This window comes from Primulina huaijiensis, chromosome 11, assembly GCF_012295235.1.
Source record: "Primulina huaijiensis isolate GDHJ02 chromosome 11, ASM1229523v2, whole genome shotgun sequence".
Lineage (NCBI taxonomy): Eukaryota > Viridiplantae > Streptophyta > Magnoliopsida > Lamiales > Gesneriaceae > Primulina > Primulina huaijiensis.
The window spans coordinates 24500863-24525041 of record NC_133316.1 but is presented as its reverse complement, the minus strand read 5'-3'; the positions used below and the strand labels follow the sequence as shown (position 1 = coordinate 24525041).

General features: G+C 35.7%; 3 protein-coding genes and 1 pseudogene across 5 annotated transcripts in view; 2 read left to right on the top strand and 2 right to left on the bottom strand.

Moving 5' to 3' along the window:
• LOC140987824 (probable inactive dual specificity protein phosphatase-like At4g18593) overlaps positions 1-24179 on the bottom strand; it is an 82939-nt gene that overhangs the window by 41455 nt on the left and 17305 nt on the right. The gene's annotated exons all lie outside the window — the stretch shown is intronic.
• Positions 322-6548, top strand: LOC140988520 (protein trichome birefringence-like 37; annotated as a pseudogene).
• LOC140987732 (uncharacterized) lies at positions 5303-7723 on the bottom strand. 3 transcript variants are annotated; one of them, XM_073456382.1, is made up of 5 exons: positions 7378-7723; positions 7181-7257; positions 6797-6908; positions 6555-6710; positions 5303-5786 (listed from the first exon to the last, which is right to left on the bottom strand). In XM_073456382.1, exons 1-4 carry the CDS (start codon positions 7641-7643, stop codon positions 6581-6583), a joined length of 585 nt encoding a protein of 194 aa, XP_073312483.1. In that variant the 5' UTR covers positions 7644-7723; the 3' UTR covers positions 5303-5786; positions 6555-6580. The 3 variants fall into 3 exon arrangements, with proteins under 3 accessions (XP_073312483.1, XP_073312484.1, XP_073312482.1); XM_073456383.1 differs by having other exon boundaries at positions 5303-5751; XM_073456381.1 differs by having other exon boundaries at positions 5303-5771; positions 7378-7721.
• On the top strand, positions 11198-23320 carry LOC140987909 (magnesium-chelatase subunit ChlI, chloroplastic-like). Its single transcript, XM_073456654.1, is given in 4 exon segments — positions 11198-11466; positions 11691-11809; positions 22168-22717; positions 22720-23320. Coding segments are annotated over 4 exon segments (1272 nt in total). The 5' UTR covers positions 11198-11360; the 3' UTR covers positions 23217-23320.

Below are 24179 nucleotides of genomic sequence, written 5' to 3'. Positions count from 1 at the left end.
ATTGAAATAATAGGTGAAATTGCTAAACCATTCCACTGCTGAATTTAATTCACTTTAATTCAATATTTTTTGGGAGTGTGTTCACTTAATTTAGGATAGTATTCATTGCAACGTTTACTCGTCTTAATTTCCGTTATTCATTATAACTCTAAATTAATTTAAGGGGGTTACACGGATGAAGAATCAATTACCATAAAATTGAAACTTGCAAGTGGAATAAATGGCATTATAAAATCGTCGTATTATGTAAATATCACATTACTGATAGGTGTAGTCGGGTCAAGATCAATGTAATTTTCGATTTTATCGATTTTTCCTGCCATGATTGCACCAGATTGTGCCCTTAATAAAGGCCTCTGGCTGAACTCGAATTTGTCGCAGCATTGTTTGACAGTGGTGGAATTAAAGTTCCAATACTCGCTTAAAACTTTAATTGCAATAGTCCTCTTTGCGAGTTCAAAAGCAGATTTAGTACAAAATGTGAGTAATTTTGTGGAAGGACCAGCAAATGGGTGGTGCGATTGGTTTAGTGGTCAATGGGAGTTTGATCCTTCATATCCTCTCTATGAATCTTCAAGCTATCCTTTCATAGATCCACAATTCAATTGCCAAAAGTTTGGAAGACCAGATAATAAGTACCTATTAATTAAGTTACTCGTGGAAACCCAAGTCATGCAACTTACCGAGGTACACCATTCGTCGTGTATTTTATACATTTTTCTGTTCGTAAATCAAAATAGAAACGACGGCTGAATAAATATTTTTTTTCTAATTATTATTTTGTTCAATAACATATAACTATCTTAACTAAATCGTTTTTTATAACCCCTCCAAGAATACCAGTCAGTCACACACCTATTAAAGAATATTACCTTAAATATTTACTAATATTCAGCTCAATGCGGTTCGTTGACACCCTGTATGATTTGTCGAAGAACGCTTGTGGAAAAGTGGATGCCCTCATTTATTCAGACATTATTTTTTGGCTATAGATTTGATGGTGCGGGCTTCTTAAGGAGATGGAAGGAGAAGAAGATAATGTTTGTTGGTGACTCCCTAAGTTTAAATCAGTGGAGTTCTTTAGCATGCATGCTACACGCTGCGGTTCCAAAGGCGTTGAACTTCCTTCCTAAGAAAAGGACCAATAACTCAAGTCACATTCGAGGTCAGATACTCTTTTGTCACTTCAACTTTGTTCATTTTCTGAACATCAAGAATACACCTATTTCTCTCACACATGCCATGAATACGTAATCAAAATTAATCTATGATGTGCAGGATTATCATGTGATCAGGGGCGGAGCCAGGATTCAAAATTACCTGGGACTGACTCCGTCCCATATTGTATTTAATAAAATAAATAATTAACTAAAAAATAGCTGTAAATATATTAAATCGATAGTGGTTTCAACTGTGATTGAATCATTTTTTTGACAAGAACGACCTGTACCTGATTTTAAAAACTAAAACCAAAATTCCAATTGAACAAATTGATTTTTTAAATTAATTCAACTCGATAAGTTATTTGAGTTGAAATCGATATTTTGTTCACCCATAGACTGAATCGATATATAACATTATCTTAATTCCAAAAAAGATTTTTCAAATTTTTTACTTTTAAGAATCATTGCGGTCAAAAGCCAAAGTCAGCTCACATCATTTTTAAAAATCAGCGGTAAAAAAAATTTGATATTGACAAACATCAAAGAATAATATGGACATTAATAAAAAAACAAAAAGATTGATACATCATTTAAGTCATTATGCACAAAATTCAAATCATTAATAAATAATATAATATCACATACTATGATTCACATAAAAAATTTACGCAATTTCTCAAAATCATTACATTATTTTTCTCAAAATCAATTCTTATAAACATACACTAGTTCATACTAAAAAAATTAAAATTCTATAAAACTTTTAGCATTAATAGAAATTAAATAAAGATATAATAAAATATGTAGTAACTGTATAATCGTATTATCATATTAACTAAATTTAATATATTTTTGTGTTATTGTAAATATAGTCTAAAAATATATTTAGAACTTAAAGCTAATTTTAAAAATCAACTTACATTAAGTTCTTCGACCTTTTTGAACAAAATGCGAGTGAAACTCAAATTTGATTATATGTATTTACAGAAGATCATTTTAAAAAATTACTAATAATTAACTAAAAATTCTTCAAATTTGCCTAACAAAACTGAAAAATAAGCTAAAAATAAAAAATACATAAAAACCTAAAAAAAATTTGTAAGATTTGGGTGGGGCTGGAGCCCACCCTAGCCCAAGGGTGGCTCCACCCCTGCATGTGATCATATTTCTGTATCGGACACCATATTTGGTAGATATAGTGCAAGAACAGGTGGGACGAGTCCTAAAACTAGACTCGATTCAACAAGGAAATGCATGGAAAGGGATGGATATGTTGATATTCAATACATGGCACCGGTGGACACACACTGGAAATGCTCAACCGTAAGATTTGTCTTTTGATCAGGGGACATCATATATTAATGCACTTTAAGCGGAGTTCAAAGCATGCATGAGATAGGAAGTTTTGCTTTAGAAGAACTAGTATTTAACCCGTGTCATGCACGGGATGATATTATTAAAAATTAGTGAAAAATGAATAGATATTTAAATTGAAAAAAATAATATAATTATAAAAAAATAAAAATAAAAATTATTTTTTCGCTAATTTTAAAAAGCTTTCTTAAATACAACGCATGTCGATTAATTTTTTTGGCTAATAATCACTATCATATATCAAAATTTTAGATTGTGTTAGCCTAAGGCAATGATATGATGCTTATCGTGTTTAGTGTATTGATGTCGACCACCAAACTTAATGCATATTTAATTCTTTAATTTTCGAGAAGCTATATATTATTATTTTTTAACACGTGATAAAAAAATATTTTTAAATCACATTCAATAAAATTAATGAGAAATACATTTTTAAAAATTCAGTAATTTCGTCTAAATCCACATTCACAAAAAATTTTGTGATATGACACGTTTTGACACATTTGAATGATAACAATAATTGTTTCATCAATATTTTTATCCAAATAGGTTGTGATTTTATCTACAAAATCTCTTCATGATATACACAACAACCTATTATTCCGAAAGAAAAATGAAACATGTGATTATAAGTAAATTATATATAAATCAGAAAAGTTATTTTATTAACATTTACTATGTGTATTCCAAAACAATGTCCATAAATTTTATAAGGTGTCTTCTAATAAGATGCGTACTTTCTTTAGAATTGGTTTAATCATTTTCATTACGGACATTTTATACTATCATGTATCCGTGAACTTTGTAACATAGAAGAAAATTATCGTATTAGTAATATGTAATAATTAAATTTTGTACAAATAGAAGAATAATATTTTGAGTAGGTATCTTGTGAGACGGTCTCACGAATCTTTATCTGTGAGACGGGTCAACCCTACCGATATTTTCAATAAAAAGTAATACTCTTAGTATAAAAAATAATATTTTTTCATGGATGACCCAAATAAGAGATCTGTCTCACAAAATACGACCCGTGAGACCGTCTCACAAAATACGACCCGTGAGACCGTCTCACAAAAGTTTTTGTCTGATATTTTTTACTTCTCGATCATGAAAGAAATATTTCAAACTTAATGTCTTGTTGTTTTCATATGTAAGTAGTTCATATTTCATAATAACGAACAAATCTAAATTTAAACGAACATTACATATTGGCAGGAGTCAACTCATATATGGTGCTGAATAGAGGAGTCATTTCAGAATTCAATTTTGGAGTAGATAAATTTAGTAAGATAAATAGAATAAAATTGGTTTCTAATATAATATGCAATATTGCATTATTTATAATTTAAAATTCAAATAAGATATCCCAAGGGACAAAAATTATACATTGGATGCTTTTGATAGAATTATATCATACATTAGCTCTTTCAAATTATGGAAATCTTGAATTGCATGCATTGGGTGTCAAACATTTCTGATTATTGAGAGTAATTTAATGTCCATTTGAAACTTTTTTGAATTTATCTCTTTTAATTTTATTGTGCTCTCTTATTTTAATTTTTAAGAAGACAATTCAAGATATATAATGTACATATGATTTTGGAAGAAAACTACAATACATTAATTCTTTTAAATTAAGGTAATTTCGAAATAATATGCATATATTTGAGATAAAAAAAAATTTATGATTATTAAATGATAATTTAATGTCCATTGGAAAACCTTGTTGTAGTGATAACTTTTAACACTCAACCAATTTTATTTTTTAAAAAAATTAAATAAACTAATTAAATATTGTATTTCTTTTTTAGTAAGTAATCTGGGCAGGAAATTACTTAAAATAGCAAAATATATTTTTGAATGATTTACCTCATGAGTGATACTGAACATTGCAATCATTTGTATTTTAAATTTATTTATACAGTTTTTAATTAAATTTATTGATATAATCAACGCAAAAATTTTAATGTAGTTTATGTTTTCAATAGAGTTTATTTTCAATTTGATAAAAAATAATAAAAAAACATATAATACATAAATTATATTTTAATTAATATAAAAATGAATTAAACTCAAATTTGAACTAAATGAATTGATATAATCAATGCAAACAATAACTCAAATTATCATTTATTGCAGTACACATATGTCAAAATTCATGATATATCTTTTTTTTTTAGAAATGACATTTTGGCGGGAAATTACTATTTTTTGGCAAAAACTCTGTTTATATATATATATATATAGATTTGCGCGCCCCATGAAAATCACATGCCAGAAGAAAGATTAAAGTACAAGCGGAAACAGTCACTGGTCTAATAAATAATTATCATCTATCCAATCCCCACTTTCTGTTCATGAAATTGCAGGTGGGATTTTGTGCAATATGGTTCCACCATAACCAAAGATATGGACCGTCTAGTCGCATTTTCCAAGGGCTTGACGACTTGGGGTAATTGGGTTGAAAAGAATGTGGATCCTTCTAAGATAAAAGTATTCTTTGAGGGGATTTCTCCCGCGCACTATGTGTATGTCATCTGCCACAGCTTTCAAATCATATATTTTTATTTTTCATTTTTTTTATGCTTCTATAGCCATACCCGATATTCCATTTGATTGGTAAACAATATAGATTTAAATAGAATGCATGGTATCCCCAGAGCGGAGGAACAGCTTCGAAAATGAATTGGAAAAATATATCTACAAAAATGAAAGGCACGGGTGTAACTTGCGTGGAGCGAGCTTTTAACTACTATGGCCTGTTCGCTTAAAATGTGTCATTTCTTATTTTAAATTCTCATGAAACCACAGTAGTAAAAGGCTTACAATATTACAATATCGGCATCCAGATTAAAAGGCAAAAATGAAAATATTTCACTTTGGAAGGAAGAAAAAAATACCACAGACGAAACAAATGTTCACAAAAGGTTTGATCACAGTTTCATAACCAAATTAACTATGTCAAACATGGGAAGAGAATGGGGCTCAAAATCAAGCTGTGACGGAGAGCAACAACCAATTAATGGATCAACATATCCTGGTGGGACACCACCAGCAGCCAAGGTCTTAAAAAAAGTACTGAGTACACTAAGAAAGCCAGTTTACCTGCTTGATGTGACAACTCTCTCACAGCTAAGGAAAGATGGTCACCCTTCTAAGTACGGTGAACATCCTGGTATGGATTGCAGCCACTGATGCGTCCCTGGGTTGCCTGATACATGGAACCAGCTTCTGTATGCAGCAACTCTGTGTGAGAATGATCGAGAAAATAATAGATAATTTATCTAATGAACTTGCATTTCTTTCAGAGGCATCATGTAGAATGAATACTGGATCAGTAGAATAGTTTGAGCTAACCAATCAGAATCTTTTTGTCACCCACATAATCTTATCCTTTCTGATATTGAGACTAACGTTGCAATTTATCTATCAGTCAAACTGGATCACTAAGGTAAACAAACACTCGTAGGAAATTTTACTAAGAACAAAATCCTTAGTTGCCAATGCCGGGAATTTTATGAAGAAATAAGCAAACAAAGTTTGAATTTGTTAAAAAATGCTGAAACTCATTGTCAAAGTTCACTTTGTACCTAATGCGGACGGATAGACCAATGAATATTTTATTTGCTATTACTTTAACTATCGCTAGCATTCTCCTTTAAATCTCAACATACTAATATCCTAGCACTAACACGAAAAATTAAATCTCATTCCCCATAAATTTGCTTTAGCACACGTAAGCAATTCTTCTTTATGGCATAACTATGTCTAAACTTTGATCTGATTTTGACAGAGAAGCACAAAACTGACAGGCAAGATATAATTTAGACAATAACACGTATATATTTTGGACCCCCACGGATTTATTCCATACTTTTAAGTCTTGAATAATATTTCTGATAGCCAAGTAGCATGAATATAAATAATCTAAAAATAGAGCAACAAGAAACAAGAAGCACTGCATTGACGTTTGTTATATTTGATGTGTTGAAGAGAAGTGAACGAAACACCAACCATTTAGAACTGATGGCCGCAGAAATTTAATAACCAACATAAACGGCTGCATTTACAATGTAACAGTCATCATTCTTATCCCCCATCTCTTCAACATGCACACCACTTGAGCATATCAGTCCACCATCCACAACCTCGACATTCGTTATCGTTCCACTATGCAAGGTCATTCAATCAAAGATGCTCAATTACACACAAAGTTTGTGATTTTAAACCCCATAAATGAAGTCCAAGATACTTACTAAGGGAAAATTGACTTGACCTTCTCAATGTCCAGTAAGTGCTGGAGCGATCGAGGAACCCCCAATTTAATCTGAAGCTTCATCTCACCGAATGAAACACCAGGTATGGAACCTGAATCCAGCCAAACCAGAAATATATACGAAAGTCGAGTAATTTTGTCGACGAAAAGGAAATAACTCTACCTGATACAAGACTAACTCGCAATGACCAAGTCCACAACCGAGTCCGGGAGGTAAACCGAACACAACAAAGAAAACCAAATTTTCAAATACAAACATCTCGTCGTTTGATGAAACTAAAACGAAAAACAAAACAAGAAGAATGGCATGGGTTTGCAATTCATTCACAGGCAAATATAAAAATTGTTGCCAAATTAATGTTACCTCTTCTGAATGCCGGAATCGAATTGGAAGAAATAGCATCTCTGCAAGCCCTCGTAGCGGCTGACGTTATATCCTGCCTGTTTTTCGATCAATACTCTTTAAAATTCGGCTCGTAGTCCAACAAAAATACATGATAGTATCGCGTGAATTTGTGCGTGCGTGCGTGCGTGCGAGAGCGGGTGGGGGAGGGTCCGTACCCGTGTTGATCGTAGCCGACACCCATTTCTACAAACAAGAGCTTAATCGAAGAATTAGGCACTACTGCTTCAACAGCTATAGCTGAACTTTGCTCACTGGCCATGGCAGATCCAATAAATGTAATCCGGCGTGAGAGGAATTTTGATTTCTTGTTTGCGGATGCAAGTTTGTAACTTGAATGCTGATGTGGGATGAAATCGATCGGCCGGCGGCTATCGAGTTGAGAACAGATAAATTGGGACTTAGCGAAGGTTCCACTGCTCATTTTTCACCTATAAATCATCAGGAGTTTCTGGTCAGCATATAGGATTTGTCATCGAGGCGTATTTGATTAACTTGATCCGCAGATTATTGCGATTGTCAATAAATTTATCGAAAAAAAATTCACTTTATAAAAAAATATTTTGTTGATGTTTATTTGATTTTAGATGTTATTCGTACAACCTGTCTAGAGTTTTTTTTTTTTTTTTTGGCTGAGTAATATAATATTAATTATTGATAAGTTAATATTTTATTCTTCAAAATAAACTGTGTCTTATGACTAAAATATTTTTATGGAAAAAATATATTGTTATAGTGACTCGACACTAGCAATCTCATACCTCGCTTAAGTTATAAATTTAGTTCGCAATGGTTACACTACGGAAGTACCCAACGATACATTTGAATTCTTGTTTGGGCAATCTTATGTTAATGTCTTAATCACATAAAACTCACATTTCGTAGTCATCGTTTTACTGATAATATGTAATCGGTCCGAAAAATTATTGCATATAGATTACATAATCATCTGTACGAAATATAGTTCTTTGACATTCTCGATTTGATGTAATATTGTATCTTCTTGGTGGCGAAAAGAGCACGAAACAATCAAAACTTGTTCTTCCCCGTCTCAGCTAATAAATTGGCCATATTATAGCAAGCAGCGGAAAATCTTGATTGACCTGTAACTTTGTGGCAATACATTTTGAAACATGGATCAGGTGGTTAGATGTTAGAAGTGTTTTAGATGGTGATAGGGATCAGGTCCTTCAGGGCTCACTCTTTCAGGCCATTTGTTGGAGCTTTGATTCATCTCTTTGGTTCCAAATCGAGCCTCCAGGGACCGTCTTGCAAGTGTTATAGGCTTCACAGGGCGGGCTACAATAATTGCTGATGAGAACACGAGCCAAAGTATAAGGCACATTATGCAGTTGAAGCCAGACATCGTAATACGTCTTTGCTATGGTTAATAGATAAAGGACCCTTTATTTATTTAGTTTCTGGAGTGCGTTTGTTCTTATCTTGACAAATCTTAAAGAGAAAGCTGAGTGATTCAAAAGCCACACTCATATCATTTTTGTTGGGGCGTTTTCATGTTTGTACAACGACTTCGGTCGCTGTCGATTAACTTTTCAATGGATAGACAACACATGCTTGGTAAACTTTGGAGTAGGGTGATCGTTGATTTGGTCGTGGGTTGGCGGATTTGATGATGGTTTTACTGATAGTGCCTACGTTGATGGAATGGAAATGTTACTACGGTCCCTCTTAATTAGTGTGTTCAGAAAGAAAGATTTCCTCATCACGAGTACCACGTTATACTTCGGCCAGAGAAACGACTGAAGGTGGAAGCCAAAGAAGAAATGCGTCCGTAGGCCAACCAAAGTATTCGGCAATTAAATTTGTTTCTCTTCCGAATGGCAACGCCTTGAGGATTGAGATTTTATTCTCTAGTTTTTTATTGTGAAAGTTTCTTAGTTGTTTTAGGATTTTGTTCTCTCTTTAATTTTTGTTATTTGATAATTTATATATGTATATATATTTGTACAAAATTTATGGATATGGACGAAGGCACTTTACAATCCTATGAATGAATTGATTCGTTGCAATTTCATGCATTGACAACTCAACAGTAAGAGCTTCGAGGAAGAACTGTGAAGGACAGCGATCTATGCATGGCGTGTTCCATTTCCAGCCATTAATTCCACCAAATTGTGCAATATTCAGTGTTTTTAGCTCTTTTCATCAAATTAGACATGATGTTAGGGGCCCATTTATCTTATCTTAATACTTCTATCAACTACTTCGGTATCTAATTCTGCACTATTTATGGACTTGCTTGAATGTTGAAGAAGTAAGATCAATGTATCCAGGCACCGGTTGTACTTCGTAAAAACTTTACGCAAATACGACTCACAATTCTACGTCAAATTCATAACAATATTAATTTAACCAATCTTTTTTCTCACAAAAATTAGGGGTGGTGTGTACAAATATAGGATGGGTATGATGGATTTTAGTTATTTTTTTTTTTTTTTTTTTACAGGTATGTTGCACAAACTCAATCTAACGAATATCAATACCATACTTTGAAGTTTGCTTTGGTCGGTATGGATTGAGTCGGATTTTTGGATTTTGTTCATATTTTTCTAGTTTATCATTTACAAAATATACATCAAATTTAAAATACTTTAAAACTTATATTTATCTCGATATTTTCTTATTTGGTATAAAAAAATTGTATGGTTTTATATAAAAGCACAAATGAATATCTTTAAGCTGATAAGCTCAAGCTCGACTCGATAAGATCTCAAACGAGCATGTTACCGAGCTGAGTTTCAAGTAGCTCGCGAGCGGCTTGGTTCATTTGTATCTTTTTTTGGAGTTATTTAATTTTATATTTGCATGTAAAAATTATATACATCCGTATATAAAACAAAGTATTTATGATTATATGCAATTGGATCAATTTTATTCCCGTCTGAAAAACCAAAATTCATACCCAATTCCATAATTATGGGTTTTCAAAAAATCTTCCAAAAATCAATCTATATATAAAATCAAAAAAGTTGTAAAAGAAGTAATATTAATCTTTTCCGCATAAACAACATTTCTAAAACTATAAAATAATATATAATTTATGGTGAATACATGAATAGTCATTAAATTGTTGAATAAATAAATTGTAGATAATTGTACTGTGCATATTCCAAAACAATAAACGAGTGTTTTTTATTTTTGTATATATTGTCTCTAATTTTTTTTTTTTAAAAAAAAGAGATAAGTGATAAATTGAAAAAAAAAAGTATGCTAACAATTGAAAATCACGTAAAATATGGCAAACATATTAAAATGCATTAAATCGGTGAAGACAATTCCAGAACATAAATTAATGACAATGATTAATTTTTAATTACAGTCGGACATATAAAATTTTAAATTAGAAAATTTTCAAATACCTCTGTCTGCTAACTAGATAAAATCTATAATGAAAATAATTAAATTTTAATTACAGACACCTGTCGGGCACCTATAAATTTAACTTTTCAGATGAAGTAAAAAAAATTCAACTGTCTTTTTGAAATTAAAAAAAAATTAAATTGATTTTAATAGGGTTGCTAACCCAACACTAAAAAAAATACACATTGAGTTCATTTTTCAAATCTATTTTCACATATTAAATGTATTAGTCACTATCAAATTAATTTGTGTTTGTGTTTTATGTGTGTAAAAAAAATTCATATTATATACAAGAGATATAATCAGTACGTGTTGTTAATAATAATAATTAGTATTTTCCCTCATATTTGTATATAAAAAATAGTGAATAAAATATATTTATATTTTTTACATTCTAACTAAATTGAAGAAATTTACATAAAACACATATAATATAAACAAATAAATAAAAAAATAAATTGTGGATTATTTAAATAATTTCAATAAATGTTCGTTCAAATTAGAAGGTTAAGTCTAAAAATAAATAGTGTAATCTTAGCTAAAATAAATAAATTATCGAGCATATAACAAAAAAGTTTGTATAAGGATGATTTAGCAATAGATAACTGGAAGCGACAGAAAGAAGATGGGTCATGGAAATCTGATCTTATCCTGACCCAACTCAACCAAACCGGTGGCACCAACACAAAATTCATGCCAACTTCAGTTCAAGAAACACACTGAAAAAAAAATAAAAATCAAAATTGTTCCATTGTTAGACATGGCGGGGCTCGTGGGAATTTCGTCCACCGCTGCGATCTTGGCCTGTAGGCCATACTCTTCTAATTCCTCCAAGTCTTCATGTTTCTACCTTCCCCCAGCACGAGGTACTGAAAAGATAAAAACCCTGTTCGTTATATTCTTGGAATTTGGTGCTCAAGCGATAATGTTGCTGTTTAAAGTTTTTTTTGGGTATGGTAAAGTTGATATATCGTGGATTGTAGTGCTTAAAGTTCAAAGATTGCCTATTTTTAGGTGACAGTGAGCAAGATTTGATATGATTTGTGAGAAGGTGTTTTAAATTTGATTGCTTTTTGTTAATTTGTTTCAGGGCTGAGTTATGGGAAGAGGTTTTATGGTGGGATTGGAGTTCCCTTCAAGGAATGGCGGTCTCCATTTCATGTATCGGTTTCTAATGTTGCCACTGAGATTAGTCCTGATCAGGATCAGGTACACATTTTTATTTTTCCCCCAGTAATTAAACGCAAACGTGAATTACTTAATTCCATTTTGGTGATAAAATTTACGTGGGGGCAGTGGACTAAAAACCTGGAAATGTTACCTTATTGACATAAGTCGTATTACAAGAGAAAAGTGAACGAACTGATTGAGAGTCGTTATTCTTTATTGAATGAATAAGTCGCTTTTATATACAGTAGAGTGTGTGTGTATTCTAGTGATGATGTGTGCTGATGTATGTGTGTTGATATATATATCTAATACGCCCCCTCAAGATGGAGAGTGGATATTATGGACACCCATCTTGGAGAGTAACAAATGAAAACGAGCTGGAAGTAGAGGCTTGGTGAACAAATCTGCCAATTGGTTGCTAGACGAAACATGTAGAAGTTTGAGGCTACCAGCTCGGAGCTTTTCACGAACAAGATGACAATCCAATTCAATATGTTTCGTGCGCTCATGAAAAACCGGATTGGATGCTATGTGAATGGCAGCTTGGCTGTCACAAAACAAGGTAGATGGTTTGCTGATGCAAATTCCCAAGTCTTGTAGAAGAGAAATAATCCAGATAGCTTCACACGTTGCATTTGCCATGGCGCGGTACTCTGCTTCAGCAGAGGAGCGGGAAACAACATGTTGTTTCTTGGCCTTCCAGGAAACCATCGAAGATCCAAGGAAAACACAAAAGCCACTAGTAGAACGCGAGTATCCAAGCATGCTGCCCAATCCGCGTCACAAAATAGATTTAATCGGACTTCAGAACTGGAGCTATAGAACAAACCTTGTCCCAGAGTTCCTTTCAAATATTTAAGAACTGAATAAGCTGTTTGCAAATGAGTGGTCCGTGGGTTGGACATAAATTGACTCAACTTGGTGACTGAGAAGCACAAATCAGGACGAGTGAGTGTGAGATATAACAGCCGTCCAACCAATCTTCGATACACCAAAGGATCAGGGAGAAGATCTACAGCCTCCTGACTTAATTTCAAGGTAAGATCCATGGGTGTAGAACGTGGTTTGCACCCAAGATAGCCATCCTCAGACAGTAATTGAAGAGTATAATGTCTTTGACACAGGGAAATACCTTGTGGAAGATTTTTAAAAAAAAAAAAAGCCCTAGAGAGAGAAATATTTCAAAATGCTCTCTCCCTTGTCTAGCCTTCAACCGATCGGGTTCCTCCACTATACAATCAGTTCCTTCAACTCCTGAGTTTGGTTAATCGTTCCTCCGATCATTAACCGGCGCCGGTCGTCGGTCGTCGGCGGCATCTACTTTCATATTTCTCGCGTTGACCTTGTGGATATACTTCGCTCCTTCCTCGTTATCTTATTGGCAGCCACCTCTTCTTCTTTTATTGTCCGAACATCTCCCACCTTCACCGGACAACCCTGACCAACCTTGTTCCGATCGCCATCTCCGACTAATCTCCGACCAATTACCAATTTCACTGTCAAACCCTGAACAGTTTTGATTTCCAAGCTAACTTAGAAGGAAGAATAATATAAGGTAGAGATGAATCGAGGAATGCCCAGGGACCACCTCAAATCAAGATATGAGATCAAAATTGAGCAGAAGTTGTTTTTAATAAGCAGGAGTAGGAGGGGATATACAGCGGTTGTGACCGAGAGGACCAGAAATGCAAGCTATGTGATGGAACTGGACTTCGATAGCTTATATTGGATTTTGTCGAGATTGTGGGAATATATTAATAAACCACAATCATGTTCTAAGTTTAAGAGATTCAGGGGAAGGGAAGCAGTACATGCAGAAAGTTGTGAATGGACGAGGAAGCTATCTAGAAATATCAAAGTTTGTTTGGAGGGGAAAGACGCAGCGCATCATCATACCAAGTGGGAGATTTGATTGGGGCTGGAAATGGATTGCACAAAATCTATCCAAACTCATGACAACACGAAGGGATAATGTAAGGCGCATTACATATGAAAGGAAGCCTTTGGAACATGCTCAACAGCGCGAAAAATTTAGTTCGAATTACAGTAATAAGGGGATTACAGATGATGTTAGTCTTGAACAATTACCGGAATGCGTCACAAAGGATTGGAGTAAAGCTCTCATCATTACAAGGGACTGCGTCAATATATCGTGGGATTTGGTGCGTACTACCCTTGGGAAGGCGGTCTAGAGAAAGATTGAATTGTTTCCATTCCAACCAAACAAAGCAGTTTGGTGGCCACATAATGAAGAGGATGCTTCGTTCTATTTGCGATTGAAGAAATGCTTTCTGGAAAAGAGAGTTACCTTGTCATTTGACAAATGGAGTCAACAAATCAACGGCGAAGAAGAAACTTTTGAATGCTGCAATAGTTGGGTGCGTTTATTGGGGATACCTTGGGATTTATGGTCCACATCTCTTTTCAAAAAAATTGGTGACCAATGTGGGGGTTTATTGAGCATTAGTCAAGACACAATTCTACTCAAAGATTTGTCGGCCGCAAAAATCAAAGTAGTGGGAATTGAAGGCGGGTTCATTAATAGAAATTTAAAGATCCAAACTCAAAGAGGCCCTATGATTATTCGCATTATAGTGGATTCGGTCAACTTAGCAGCGTATGATATTTATGAAAAAAGATCTTATGCACAAGTGGTGAAAGATGGAGCTAGAGTATTGGCGGGATGGGGTAACTCAAAAGGATTCAAAGGAACAGCTACAATTGCAGCACCTTCAACTGACAGTCAAAAAATTGTTTCGAATGACACCAAACTTAAGCTCCTAACATATGAAGAAGAGTCTGCTGGAAAAAATCAGAAGGCTGAAATTCCGATGATGGACAACAAAAAACATACCACAGATAAGCAGAACGAGGGTATGTCAGAAAATTCAGGAGGTCGAAGATGCGTCTCCGAACCATGGTATCGAGGTAAGCAAACCAAGATCCTTAAAAAGATAAAGCCGAAAGTTGTGAATGAATTTCAGAAAGGGACGATTGAATCTGTGAACATATTATCATCACAAAAAGCAGCTCATCTAGATTTAACGATGGAGAGTAGTCCCAAAGAAAGGAAGTTCGAGCATGTCTATCGTAGGAAAAATGTCAAGTCACATAATGAATCAATTCATGTGCAAAAGGGAGAATATTCAACGATTTCATTCATCGAAGACATAGACAGTCCAGATCGCTATAATGGAAACTGGGAGGAAAAATTAAATCAAGGAGTGAGGGATGATATCTCAGATGAAGGTTGTGGATCCAGTGTAGATGGAAGTCTTATTTCTGATCATTCGGACAAGTCGACAATGCGCTCCCTGGAGTTCGATGATTTGGGGGACTTTTTTGAAGATTCTCCGAGCAAGGTTTGCAAATTACCCAATATTTCTTATTCTCATCAATCTTCTTTCCAATCACTTTCTTTGTCAGGTTCAAGAGGGGGGTTGGTGGGTGAGGAAGAGAATAGGAGTGGGATGGGAGTTATACCTTCTGTACAAAAGTTGGGTACATCGGGAAACAATTCCATAGGGCCACAATATGAGATGGCTGAAGGTAAGCAAACAGTTGGTTTGAGGATTAAGGATCTCAATAGGGAAGTTGAAAATGAGTGTTTGAGTAAGATGGGTGTAGAGAAGGTGGAATTTTCTAAAAATGAAGAAGGAAGGAAGGATGGTTGAGAGTTTTGACTACACGTGTACAGAGAGTAAAAGGGCTGCTGTAGTCAATCGATGAAAGTTGTTTCATGGAACATTAAGGGGGGTGGTTCAGCTACACGAAGGGGATTGATACGTGCGGTTCTTGCCAAAGAAAAACCAGATCTAATTGTTTTGCAGGAAATTAAAAGAGAAAAGGTGGATAGGAGTTTTATTGCAAGTATTTGGAAGTCAAGGTTTGTGGAGTGGATCATTTTACCTGCAGTTGGCCGGTCAGGGGGAATTCTTATTATGTGGGATCCAAGAATAATATTGGTAAAGGATAACTTGATTGGGGAATTCTCGGTTGCAATTCATATTCAAAAGGATGATCACAACGATTGGTGGTTTACAGCGGTCTACGGTCCGTGTCAACCTAGATTAAGAACTCATTTCTGGGATGAACTGGCTGGGTTGCGGGTCCTATGTGGAGATAGATGGTGTGTGAGAGGAGATTTTAATGTAGTCAGATCACTACAAGAGAAAATTAATAGTCGATCATAGACCTCAAGCATGTTATGTTTTGATACCTTGATTCATGAATTGGAGTTGTGCGATCCACCCTTACTCAATGGAAAGTTCACGTGGTCGAATTTAAGGGAATCACCCATATGTTGCAGATTAGACAGATTCATGTTCACAGTATGATGGTCTGAAATTTATCCTTGTTATCGACAAACAATCTTGCCAAGAATCACCTCGGATCATTTTCCAGTGGTCCTTGATTTGGATAAAATTAAGTGGGGTCCTTCGCCCTTCAGATTTGAGAATGTGTGGTTGAGGCACTCAGGCTTTAAAAATTTGGCTCAATCGCTGTGGAACAATGGGGCAATTCAAGGATGGGAGGGATGTAAATTTATGATGAAACTCAAAGCAATGAAGGGTGAAATTAAAAGATGGAATGAAGAGGTTTATGGGAGGGTCGAAATGAAAACAGCAGAGTTAATAAATAAAATCAGTAGATTGGACGAATTAGACATTGAGGGTCGGGGATCGGAAGAAGTGTCGAATGAAAGAAAAGAATCAAAATTGTTGTTAGAACAGTTGATATGTCGAAAGAATCAAATCAATAATCAAAACATCAAAGTCAAATGGATTACAGAGGGGGATCAAAATACAAAATTTTTTCACTCACTGATGAACCAACGGAAGAGCAAGGCCACCATTGATAGATTGGAAAGAATTGATGGCTCGATTACGACGGACGATGATGAAATTGTTTCCATTATTATAAAGTTCTTTAAGGATTTGTACAGTTTGTCAGATGCGAGAGGTTAGGGGTATTGAAGGAATGGAGTGGTGCCCAATTGAAGATGAGGTAAGTAGAGAATTAGAAAAACCATTTAGTCTTTCAGTGCGATGGAAATAAGAGTCCGGGGGCCGATGGATTTACTTTGGCTTTTTTCCAAGATTGCTGGGAAATAGTCAAACACGAGATAATGAAGGTTTTTGATGAATTTTTTGAAAGAGGAACCATAAATGGAGCAACTAATGAAACATATATTTGCTTGATAAAAAAGAAAGCTGAATCAATTAAAGTGACGGATTTCAGACCAATAAGCCTGACAACAAGCTTGTATAAGATTATAGCAAAAGTTCTAACGGCGCGGCTTAAGATTGTGATAGCAGACACTATATCCGAATCTCAAAATGCTTTCGTTCAAGGGAGACAAATTTTAGACTGCAGACTTATAGCGAATGAACTGCTAGAAGAGGGGAGAAGAAAGAAAAAGAGAGGATGGGTCATGCAAGAAAATGGGTGGGATGCTTACGATAACATGAATTGGGATTTTTTGGATTTTGTTTTGATGAAAAAGGGGTTTGGAAGAAAATAGAGATCTTGGATTAAAGGATGTGTGTCAAATGTTTCATTTTCAATTCTGATCAATTGGCGGCCAAGAGGTAAGTTTAAGTCATTCAAAGGTCTTAGACAAGGAGATCAATTGTCTCCTTTTTTGTTCAATTTGGTAGTGGATGTGTTGGGGAGATTGATTGATAAAGCAAAGGAAAGGAATCTCATAAGGGGATCGAAGTTGGCAAAGACAAGATTGAGATATCACACATTCAGTTTGCGGATGATACGCTTTTCTTTGTGCAAAATGAGGATCATATCAGGTTCCTGGTTCAAGTGGTGAGATCGTTTTGTCAAATGTCCGGCTTAAAAATCAATTGGGAAAAGAGTACTTTGTTGGGTATCCACCGTGAACAAGGAGATGTTGAATTATTGGCACAACAAGTGGGGTGTGAGAAGGAGACATGGCCTATTAAGTATTTAGGAGTACCTTTGGGTGGCAATCCGTTACAAGCTTCTTTTTGGGATCCCGTAGTGGTAAAAATGTCGAAAAAATTGGCAAGTTGGAAGAAATCTTTTTTGTCAAGAGGTGGGAGATTGACATTGATATTATCGGTGTTGAATTCTATTCCGATATATTATATGTCTTTATTCAGAGTGCCTAAAGGTATAGCGGAATCAATGGAGAAGATTTCAAAAAAATTTTTATGGGACGGAGCGGATGGAGATGGTCATTGCCACTTGGTTGCGTGGGACCATATGTGTAAACCGAAGGATAAAGGAGGTTTGGGTGTTGGGAATATTATATTGAGAAACAAGTCATTGCTGGGTAAGTGGTGGCGGAGATTTTTTGTGGAAGAAAATAATTGTGAGTAAATATGGGTTACAAGAAAATGGGTGGGATGCAGGGTTGGCAATAAACGTCACGTTCAGGTGCCCATGGAAGTTCACATCCCGAGTATACCCAACTTTTAAACAGAGAGTATTAATTCAGGTGAGAGGAGGGAATAAGGTTAGGTTTTGGGAGGATAGATGGTGGGGGGATTCTTCTTTTAAAGATCTTTTTCCAGCATTATTTCAGTTATCATCAATTCACAATCTGCCTATATCATATTTTGTTCATTTTGATAATGTCACATCTACCCAATCATGGGATTTTCATTTTAGAAGGGATGTGAGGGATGAAGAGACTGCTCAGTTAGCCGAGCTATTAGATATTTTAGATTCGGTAAGGTTGATCGAAGGGATAGATGATTTTCTACAGTGGCGAGGGGATTCTTCGGGTATTTTCTCAGTTAAATCCTTCTACGAGTCTTTTTTCCATCATACTTGTTTTCCAGTTTTTCAATTGTTCCATTTTATTTGGAAAATTCCAGTTCCAAAAAAAGTCCAACTATTTTCTTGGTCAGCATCTTTGGGTAAGCTACCGACCTCGGAGATGATTCAAAAAAGATGGTCAACAATTGCTTTGTGCCCCAACTGGTGTGTACTATGTATACATGAAACAGAGACTCAAGATCATATGCTCATTCATTGCCCATTCACAACATCATTGTGGTCTAGAGCGTTGCAAGAGCTTCGGTTGATTTTGGGTGACACCAAAGTCCACCAAGGATTTATTCTGCTTGGATTTGGGACAGCTAACTGGTGCCAGGGGAAGGATTTTTTGGAATGTCGTAGTGCATTGCATATGCTGGACGGTCTGGCTGGAAAGGAATAGAAGAATTTTCGAGGACAAAGAAGAATCGAAGGATAAGTGCTGGGACAAAATAAAGATCAACATTGCAATGTGGATTAGCAATCATCACGATTTTCGAAATGTTTCGATTTTAGATTTAGTGAGAAATTGGGAATATGTGTATCATTAGGAATCACTTGATGTCATTTGTTTCATGACGAGAGTGGACCGCTAGTCCACTATTGTACTCTTAATTAATCTATTATTAATAAAATATGTTTCTTATAAAAAAAAAAAGAAGGTGTCTTGNAGAGTTGATAGAGTGGAAGAAAATTTAGAGAACCACTGCCTGGAGGCCTGCTTGAGCCCATACAGGGACTTATGCAACTTGCAAACAGCATTAGAAGGTAAAGTCGCCCCCTGCTTCCTATAACCAAGAGGCAAAGACATGTAAACCTCTTCATCTAAATCACCGTGTAAAAAGGCATTATTTACATCAAGTTGCAGCAATGTCCAATTGTGTATAGCACTGAGAGCTAACAAGACTTTACCTTCTAGTGAGAATAAGATGGAGCTTTGTGATAAAAGCACTCAAAAGGTGTCTTGTGAGAAAGAACAGGAGAAGGGGTCCGATTGATCAAATAAATGGCTGTAATAATGCAATCTCCCCAATACAATAAAGAGACATGAGACTGTAAATAAAGTGCTCTTGCGACGTTCAAGATGTGCTGATGTTTGCGTTCAACCACTGAATTTTGTTCGGGCCGTTGAACACAAGAATGGAAATGAACAATGCATTTGGTCTGAAAAAATGTGGAGAAGTTCAACTCCGGGGCATTATCTGAACGTACAGCTTTAATGGGCTTATTAAATTGAGTGTGAATAAGCTCACAGAAAATTGGAAAAACAGTAACAGCTTCAGACTTAGTTTTTAAAAAGTAAACCCAAGTAAAACGGCTGTGATCATCAACAATAGTCAAGAAATATCGAAAACCTTCCACACTAACAGGAGAAAAAGGTCCCCAAACATCTATGTGAACTAAATCAAAAGGATTTTCAGAAATGGAACCAGTAGATTTAAAAGGCAATCGCTTTTGCTTGGACAAATGACAAATAGAGCAATGTGATACATCATTGACTATGGGATGAAAATGTAATTCGTGACCTACAACAGAAAGTTTTGTAAAAGATGGATGTCCCATTCTAAAATGCCAAAGATCTGTTTTATTGGAAGAAACTTTACAAACTGTTGGTGTGGATATAGCTGTGGAAGAATCAGTGAGGACATAAAGATTGCCAATGCGTCTACCCATCCCAATCACTTTCTTGGTTGTTGGATCCTGTATAGAACAAGAATCAGAAACAAAGGAGACTAAGCAAGAAGTCTGGGCAGTAAGTGAACTGATAGACAAAAGATTAAGGTGAAATTGAGGAACTAGTAAGACATCTTGCAAGACAAGGACAGAGGACAAACAGACCACACCAATGTGCGTGGCCTGGACCGAGGCACCATTTGGTAATTTCACAGATACATTACAAGGTGTACAAGTTTTGAATGAAGACAAGGCACAACAAATGTGATGAGTAGCTCCTGTGTCTAGGATCCACTCGGAACTCACGGTGTGAAAGTGTGGAGAAGAAAGAAGTGTACCATGGAAGCATGACACAGAAGGTTCTTCTTGCTGCTGAGCCTGAGCAGAGACAGAGCCAAGTCGAAGTTGTGCAGTAAGGAAAGTAAGAAGTTGCTGGCATTGGTTCGGAGTTAAGCTATCACCCAACTGAGATGTAGATTGTCCAGATGTATCAGCACAGGGAACGTTAATACCATCGTGAGGAGCATTGACAGCATTAATGTGACCACGTGACTGTTGTTGCTGAAACCTTGGATGGCCAGGAGGAAATCCATGAAGCTTGTAACATTTATCTACGGTATGACCTGGGTAATGACAATGAGAACAAATGAGCTTATCATTCCTACTTTGTTTGTCAAATTTACCTCCCTTCGGATTAAAAGAACTTGAACTCTTTGTCGCATTTGCATTTGAAGAATGAACTACTGTGATTTGAGACAAGTTCTGATGTACAAAGTGTTGACGCTCTTCTTGTATAACCAAGGAGAACACTTTGGAAATTACAGGCAGGGGATCCATCATAAGAATCTGTGCACGAATTAGAGCATATGAATCATTGAGTCCCATCAGAAATTGAAGTATACATTCCTGATTTTGGAAATTCACAAGTTGTTTCATAGATCCACAATGACAAGGAGCTATAGGTTGAAATTCCTTGAGCTCATCCCAAAGAGTTCGCAGACGAGTGTAATAAGCACTAATATTCATTGAACCTTGATGAAGATCCGTGAGTAGCTTTTTGATTTGAAAAATGCGCGGAGCGTTGCTCTGAAGAAATTGATCTTTGATATCGATCCACATTTCCGATGCTGTAGGAATATACATCAGACTATCCGCAATGTCACGTGAAACTGAATTGAGTATCCAAGAGATGACCATACTGTTGCAGCGTAGCCACGCACCATACAACAAATCATCAGGTGGTGGTTGTATGATTGTGCGATCAACAAAACCTAGCTTGTTCTTCGCGGTTAACGCCATAATCATAGCTCGATTCCAAGTATTAAAATTGTTACCAGTGAGTTGTTGAGACACCAAAACGAGACCTGGATGATCACCATTTTGAAGATAGAAAGGACTACTGGAGTCTTCAACATGATTTCGCGACACCAGAGAAGAAGATTGAGCTTGATTATTGGCTTGATTCCCCTTCGCCATGGAAGACGACGCTAGAGAGCCGAAAGCTGAATCGCACAATTTCTAGTGCTCTGATACCATATTACAAGAGAAAAGTGAACGAACTGATTGAGAGTCGTTATTCTTTATTGAATGAATAAGTCGCTTTTATATACAGTAGAGTGTGTGTGTATTCTAGTGATGATGTGTGCTGATGTATGTGTGTTGATATATATATATCTAATAAGTCGTCTATATGATTGAGTTGATGAACCATTAACTGTACTGGTGGTTGTTGAAAGTTGAAAAAGTTCATAATGTCGCGTCAATTAAGATAGTTGTAGATATCTAGGCCTGCAGTGCTTCTATCTTAAAGCAATACTTCGTTTGGTTCTTATTATGACAAATGTCTAAAGAATTTGACAGTAATACTTGAAGGTAACAAGTTTAATATGTATAAAATTGTTCTGCTGTTTGAATTTCTGGTGCAGAAGCTTGCTGCTTCAAAGGAGAGGCAGAGACCAGTTTATCCATTTGCAGCTATAGTTGGACAAGAAGAGATGAAACTATGCCTTCTGTTGAATGTGATTGATCCAAAGATAGGAGGCGTGATGATAATGGGTGACAGAGGAACAGGAAAGTCCACAGCTGTCAGGTCTTTGGTTGATTTACTTCCTGAAATTAACGTCATTGCTGGTGATGCATTTAATTCCGACCCAGACGACCCAGAAGTGCAGGGCCCTGAAGCAAGAGAGAAGAGTTTGCGAGGCGAACAACTCCCTGTTGTGTCGGTGAAAATCAACATGGTTGATTTGCCATTGGGTGCTACAGAAGACAGAGTTTGTGGAACTATTGACATTGAAAAGGCTCTTACTGAAGGTGTGAAAGCATTTGAGCCTGGCCTTCTTGCCAAAGCAAACAGAGGAATTCTCTATTTGGATGAGGTTAATCTTTTGGATGACCATTTAGTAGGCGTTCTACTCGACTCTGCTGCCTCAGGTTGGAATACCGTGGAGAGGGAAGGAATCTCAATTTCACACCCGCCAGGTTTATACTCATTGGCTCTGGGAATCCTGAAGAAGGAGAACTGAGGCCACAGCTTCTTGATCGATTTGGGATGCATGCACAAGTTGGGACGGTGAAGGATGCTGAACTCAGGGTGAAAATCGTTGAGGAAAGAGGACGATTTGATAGAAATCCTAAAGATTTTCGTGAGTCTTACAATGCAGAACAAGAAAAGCTCCAGCAACAAATTTCTTCCGCAAGGGAATCTCTCTCGTCTGTAGAAATCGATCGTGAAGACAGAGTTAAAATTTCCAAGGTCTGTGCGGAGCTGAATGTTGATGGATTGAGAGGTGACATAGTGACTAACCGGGCAGCAAGAGCATTGGCTGCTCTCAAAGGACGAGATAAAGTAACTGCGGAGGATATTGCAACTGTCATTCCCAACTGCTTGAGACATCGTCTTAGGAAAGATCCTTTGGAGTCAATAGACTCAGGCTTGCTTGTGATTGAGAAATTTTATGAGGTTTTTAGCTGAGGGAGGCAAATCTTCAGCATTTCTCTCAATTTTGTTTCAAGATTCTAGTACTATTGTTATGTTGAGAAATTGAAAATTTATGATGATAGCTGTTGCTTGATGTACTCGGTGCCTCAATCTTGTTCATGTCGCAAGCTGCCATTTTATGATAGATAGCATAAAAATGCCAGTTAAAACCCAGTTATACTCATGATTTTACCTCTGAAAATTCTTGCATAAGTGCCAGTTGAACAATGTTTTGTTTACTACAACTTGTTTAATGAATGATTTCTATATCATCTCTCCCTTACATCCCCTTGCAAATAAATATGACTTTGAAAGTAAAAACGACCGAGTTATGGGGATGTTAATATTTGAGGTTTGGTGTTTTTCTAAGAATATTTTTAAATTTTAAAAATAATGTCATGGCCCGTATAGCGTTTTCCGGGCGTGGAATCTAAAAATTCTTGGCTTCATTGTATTTTTATTATAGATAATTTAAAAAAAAATTGCAAAATCAAGGGTCGCTCTGTAAAGGTCCATCAAATATTAAAAAAATGGAAACGAGTATAGTTTTTATTAAGTAATCATCATCTGTTTTTTTAATTCCTATCTACTAAAAGAAGAATGAATGTAAATACATATTTAAAGAAAGAAATCAATCGTCCATTGGAATCCAATACAACATATATATTTGGGTATCCAATTCCATATTACTTTAGAACTAAATTAACTGAAAAAGGGAAGCATGAAAAGACTTCTGCCAACTCATTATCCAAAAAGGGGTTTGTATAATAAACAAGCTTACTGATACTACCATATGGCCACTAGTGCTGCCCAAGGCTGTGCCTGCCTATTATTGCTAGTTTCGCTTTTAAGAAATAGCAAACCCCCAAATCACATTATCATTATCATCTATGGTGCTAATCTGGGAAAGCCAAGTTACTCAATTTCTCAACTTTTGGCTTCTTTTCTCGAGATCTA

Excerpts from the sequence above, each read along its gene's own strand:
- LOC140987732 (XM_073456382.1), bottom strand. The coding sequence starts at position 7,643 with ATGAGCAGTGGAACCTTCGCTAAGTCCCAATTTATCTGTTCTCAACTC. Across the intron at positions 7,258-7,377 it reads GTCGGCTACGATCAACACGG|GCAGGATATAACGTCAGCCG; the intron begins GTACGGACCCTC and ends ATCGAAAAACAG. Across the intron at positions 6,909-7,180 it reads GATTCCGGCATTCAGAAGAG|GTTCCATACCTGGTGTTTCA; the intron begins GTAACATTAATT and ends GGCTGGATTCAG.